The sequence below is a fragment of the Mastomys coucha genome, unplaced genomic scaffold (assembly GCF_008632895.1).
Source record: "Mastomys coucha isolate ucsf_1 unplaced genomic scaffold, UCSF_Mcou_1 pScaffold15, whole genome shotgun sequence".
Taxonomy (NCBI): Eukaryota; Metazoa; Chordata; class Mammalia; order Rodentia; family Muridae; genus Mastomys; species Mastomys coucha.
This window is the reverse complement of record NW_022196897.1, coordinates 74,282,775-74,288,430: the sequence shown is the minus strand read 5'-3', so window position 1 is coordinate 74,288,430 and position 5,656 is coordinate 74,282,775. Positions and strand designations below refer to the sequence as shown.

The 5,656-nt window shown below is 32.8% G+C and overlaps 1 protein-coding gene across 1 annotated transcript; it reads left to right on the top strand.

Annotated features, from left to right (window-relative positions):
* The first annotated feature begins 443 nt into the window (after positions 1 to 443).
* Positions 444 to 1,448, top strand: LOC116092162 (olfactory receptor 5D14-like). The gene has a single exon (XM_031373511.1). The coding sequence runs from the start codon at positions 448 to 450 to the stop codon at positions 1,387 to 1,389; it is 942 nt and encodes a 313-aa protein (XP_031229371.1). The 5' UTR covers positions 444 to 447; the 3' UTR covers positions 1,390 to 1,448.
* Positions 1,449 to 5,656: the final 4,208 nt, after the last annotated feature.

The following is a 5,656-nucleotide window of genomic DNA, read 5'->3' as shown; positions in this document are numbered from 1 at the left end:
GTTTATTCAGATTTCTTTGCTACTGTGAAAATGTTCTTTAACTGACATTGTAATTAAGATCCTCTTTGATTTTTTTCTTTCTGTGTTACATCCTTAATTTAGAGGCAATAATATTCAGAAGTAAAGTAAATACACATAGTAAATGCCTCAGTCATTAGCAATAACTATCAAAGAAAGCATTAAACATTTTCAGAATATGTCTATACCTCAGTGATATTATAAAGCAAAATATGGCCAAATGGCACTGTTTACATCTTTTCTCTTAGATTTCTATAATTTTTTATTTCTTAGAATAAAAAAATCTCAAAGCTGGGATTTGTGCAAATAACCAAACTAAAATGGCATTCTAGACTGCTCTTTAAGAATATTTGATGTTTCTTACATAATTTTGTATTAAACAGAAGAATCTTCATCGTCCGCTGTCTACTAATAGGCATTACGGTGCTAATGGAAAGAAACGTGAGTGTGGAGATTATCTTTGTCCTGTTGGGCTTCACAGACTACCCTGAACTTCAAACCCCCCTTTTCCTAACCTTTCTCTTCATGTACATCATCATTGTAGTGGGAAACCTTGGGATGATCGTGCTCATCAATATCGACCCTAAGTTCTACACTCCCATGTACTTCTTCCTTAGCCACCTTTCCTTTGTTGACTTGGGCTACTCAACCATCATCATACCCAAGCTGCTTGAAAACTTGGTCCTGGCTGATAAAACTATACTCTACTTCCCCTGCATGTTGCAGTACTTCCTGTCCTGTGTAGCTCTGGTGGCTGAGTCCTACTTGCTAGCAGTTATGGCCTATGATCGTTTCGTAGCCATCTGTAATCCTTTGCTGTACACTGTGGCCATGTCACAGAGGCTGTGCATCCTGCTTGTGACTGGGTCATATATCTGGAGCACCTTTGAAACGTTGATTCTCCTTTGCTATGCTCTGCAGCTAAAGTTTTCAAGATATAATGTGATCAACCACTTCTTCTGTGAGTACACTGCCGTCATTGCTGTCTCTAGTTCTGATATACACATCCCCAGCCTGCTACTCTTTTGTTTTGCAACCTTCAATGAAGTGAGTACACTCCTGATCATTCTCACTTCTTATGTGTTCATTTTCATGACAGTATTGAAAATCAAATCTGCTAGTGGACGTCGCAAAGCCTTCTCTACCTGTGCCTCCCACTTGGCTGCTATCACTGTTTTTCATGGAACCATACTTTCCTTGTACTGTGTACCTAACTCCAAAAATTCTAGGAATGCAGTCAAAATAGCCTCTGTATTTTATGCAGTTCTCAACCCCTTGCTTAACCCTCTTATCTACAGCTTGAGAAACAAGAATGTGAAGGAGGTTTTTTGGAAATTAGTGAGTACTTCACTGAAGTTCCCACTTCACTGACCCATCTTAAAGTATGTTCAATACAAATATAAAATTAGAACAATATGTGTTTCTATCTACTAGGATACATATTTGCTTGAATTCTATTTATTGTTACGATGCATGGTTTCATAAATTCATCACAGAAAATGGAGGCAAAGTTGTTTACTATTTAGAGGAAATGGAAAATATGTTGGTGCAAAATATTTATTTCAAGTCAATCTATAATAATAATATTAATGATAATGATAAATGATCATCACAATAAAAACTAGTAAGTTATCAGGATATAATTCCAAATGTAATTTCTTCTGAAAGAATGACAGTAAATAACACTGGAATGAAGAAATCTTGTTTGGTTGTGTTATAAGCATGACAGAGTGCTTCTGAATGTAAACTTCAGAGAAATTCTGTCATTGTTATTAGAGGTTTGCCATTAAACTTTATTATTAAAGCACATAGGAGTATCTTTATATCATATATTCATTTCATTCTTTATGTTCTACTTTATGTATACTAAACTCTATAGTCACTTTCTTTTCATAGGCTTGCATCAAAACAATAACTACATGTCTCTGGTAGAATACAAAACAAATATCTAATGAAATGAAGAAGAACTGGCTGTCATGATTTAAACTTAAAAGCTAACTCTACAAATTGAATATCAACTTCCTTTTCTATAAAGCAACTATTAGACAATGAATGATGGGTGTCATGGACACTAATTCTGTGTTTCAGAAAGAAAAATGTTTGAATGATTTTATTTCTAAGATAGCACTTAGATAAAATTGGGAAAAAGTTTCATTATTAGAACAACTTGTATCAAAATACTTAGAAGCATCATTTATAGTGATTCATAAAAAGATAAAATAAACAATTACTCAGAAATATTTGCAGATCATATTTTATTCTTTACTTTTCATTGTTTATATCAATGAGTGAATGAACCTAAATATCTGGTAGTAAAAATTCCATGAATTAAAATAAATTTGAATGATAAGAAAATATTATATGAGTTAACATAAATTATAAAGTATCTATTTTAAAATATTATCACTTTGGATGAAGTCATATGAAGAAAAATTTTATACAGTATTTTATTTATTGCCCAAAAACTAAGTGCTAAAATTTAATCTTTAAATTCTATGAAAACAACATTAACAGATTAATAAAAATGACTAAACACTGAGAAAATGTAATTTGCCTATAAACATTGTTATACTTAGGTTTTATGTACAGTAGCTATTTTAAAGTAGGTGTTTCTCATTGTAAAGATGGAATAAAAACATGTATGTATTACCATTTCTTTTCTGTAAGAATAGTTGCAAACCAAAACTTTAATGACACAGGTGTGGAGACTTAAACTCAAATAACCCTAATAGTGCCGTATGTTTGAATCCTTGGTCCCCAGTTATTAGAACTGGTAGGGAAGAATTAGGAACTGGGGTCTTGTTGGAGGAATTATGACACTCAGTGTGGGCTTTGAGCGTTCAAAAGCCTATAACACCTCCAGTCCTTCTGCCTTCTGCTTCAGCGGCTTCTTCTCCTTCTTCTTCTTCTTCTTCTCCTTCTCCTTCTCCTTCTCCTTCTCCTTCTCCTTCTCCTTCTCCTTCTCCTTCTCCTTCTCCTTCTCCTTCTCCTTCTCCTTCTTCTTCTTCTTCTTCTTCTTCTCCTTCTCCTTCTCCTTCTCCTCCTCCTCCTCCTCCTCTTCTTCTTCTCCTCCTTCTCCTCCTCCACCCCCTCCTCCTTTAGCCTCCTCTCCCCTTCCCTCTCTTTCTCTCTCTCCTCTCTCTATCTCCTTCCCCCTTTCCCTTGCTCTTTGATCAGATGTGTGCCCTTAGCTACTTCTGTAGCACTGTCTTTCTGCTACCATGTTTCCCACCATGATAGTCATGAATTATAACCTTATAAATCTGTGATATCCCAATAAATGCTTTCTTGTTCATTTACTTTTGTCATGGCAATGAAAAAAATAACTAAAACAAGTGTCTTAGGTATGGTGGTAAGGAAACAGACATTTTTATGCATTCTAGAAGTATGACAAAATTTAGTATTCACATGAGACTATTGAAGGAACAGTACCATAAATTCATATCATCTGTCATACATTCAAAAGTCATAGCCCTAGGAATACAAGAATATAGTCCTAGTCATCACTTCCAGAGCTAAAATAACAAACTTACAGAAACATTTCTAAAAACATAATAGCTAACAACACTAATGAAAGTAAAATTCAATAAAAGGATGATTGAATAAAACTTTGGTTACTGTCAAGGAGGAAAGGAAATAGAAAAATGTTTAAATATTGGTATTGTTGTTTCCAGGGGAATTTTTAAAAAAATATTTATTTTATTATTTTACTTTATGTTTGTGAATGTTTTGCTTATGTGTATACCATATTCATTCTTGGTATCAGTGGAAGCTGACAGAGAATACAGGTGATTGTGAATCATTGTGTGAGTTCTGGGATTTTGACCCAGGGGGTATAAAAAAATTGACAACTATTTTAACAACTGAGCTCTTTTTCAAAATGTCCAGTTGTATTTTTAATAAGTAAGTACAAGACATGTAAAAGAGATTACATTATGAAAAATATATCAAACACTGAATATTAAAACTGAAAAGAAAGAAAGATATATAAAATAACACTTGATTAAATACATTAATGAATAAATAATTATAGGCTAGAGTTGCCAAAATATTAGAATTAGGTCACAAAACATTTAGAACTTAAGCACAGATAGCTTAATCTCAACCATATTTAGTAATTTTTTCAAAAGTAATGGCCCTCAAACTAAGTCTCATAAAAAATGGAGATGAATATCTTTAATCACAAATTTTTCTAATTTCACCAATACGTTTTTTTGAAACAGAACTAAAGGTCCTTGGGTAAATGATTGGTGCTCATGTCAAAATTACTAAAGACTACAGATGGATCCTGGATAGTGTAATACTCAACAGCTAATGATAATTTAAAGGATATAAAAGCAGTAATTTTAATTGGCATATTTAGTTATAGATTAAAATTTCTATAAAGTGAATGTTCACTATAGTTGATTTAAAGGCATAATATCTTCAACCCTCTTTTGATATTAAAAATGCCAAAGTAATGGATGAATAACAAACATTTGGATCCTACTAAGTGTGTCTACATACTGATCATTCTTATGAAAACAAAAAGCAATATTTATACATTCTGTTTTTAAATTAACCTTAAGATTTCATTAAAGTGTGAAAAGAGGAAATTCAGAATTAGTGAAATATAAACAGTAGAATCAGACAGATACAATTTGAAAATTTTAATTCAAACAATGGGTTGTAATAATAATTTCTATGTATAGTAAAATCATCTCATAACAGATTGATAATAAATTCAAAAATGAAATTTTCATTTTTGACTGTACCTGAATCTATTTATCAGAGTAGAGCATGAAATATCTTTTCACACACCTCTATGTATGGTCTATGACTGATAGGATCAACTGTGAAGAATTCTTGCCAAATAGAAATTTAAAAATTCACTCAAATTTATAAGTATTTTATCTCACTCTCTATTTAAAATGACTGTTCAAGGATGAAATCAGTACCAAATGAACCAGAAGAAGTAATTCCCAGTAAAAATGAGCTATAAATGTTTGATCCTCTCCATTCACAAATTTGCCAAAATATACACATCTGATAGAATGTACACACTCATTTCATAATGCAGATAACACAGTTATTAATTGAGCTAGTTTGATTCTTGATTAAATCTAATATACAGAAAAAAAGAGTTTGAGGGGAAAATACAGAAAATTAAACATAGATTAAGTATTTAATGAGACTGACAATAATATCATGTGGATAACTTTTGTGTCAAAGATGTTCAAATAATCTTTTTTTATTATTTTTTATTAGATATTTTCTTTATTTACATGTAAATTTCTCCATTCCTAGTTTCCCCTTCAAAAACCAAAGAAACAAACAAAAACAACAAAAACAAACCCCTGTTGCCTCCCCCCTCCCCATGCCTGCCACCCTCCCTCCCACTTATTGGCCCTGGAATAATCTTTATTTTACAAGTGATTACACTTTTAGCCAGGCAGTGTAGTCACATGTTTATTCCCAGGATTCTAGAGACAGTAGTAATCAGATTTCAGATTTCAAAGCCTGCCTACTTTTCTGAGCAAGTCCCAGGACAGACAGAGCTACAAAGAGAATTGCTGTCAAAAAGGAAAAATAGCCAGGTGGTGGTGCCACATGCCTTTAATCCTAGCACTTGGGAGGCAGAGGCAGGTGAATTTCTGAG

Bases quoted from the DNA above. Each gene is read 5' to 3' on its own strand.
- LOC116092162 (XM_031373511.1), top strand. From the start codon at position 448: ATGGAAAGAAACGTGAGTGTGGAGATTATCTTTGTCCTGTTGGGCTTC.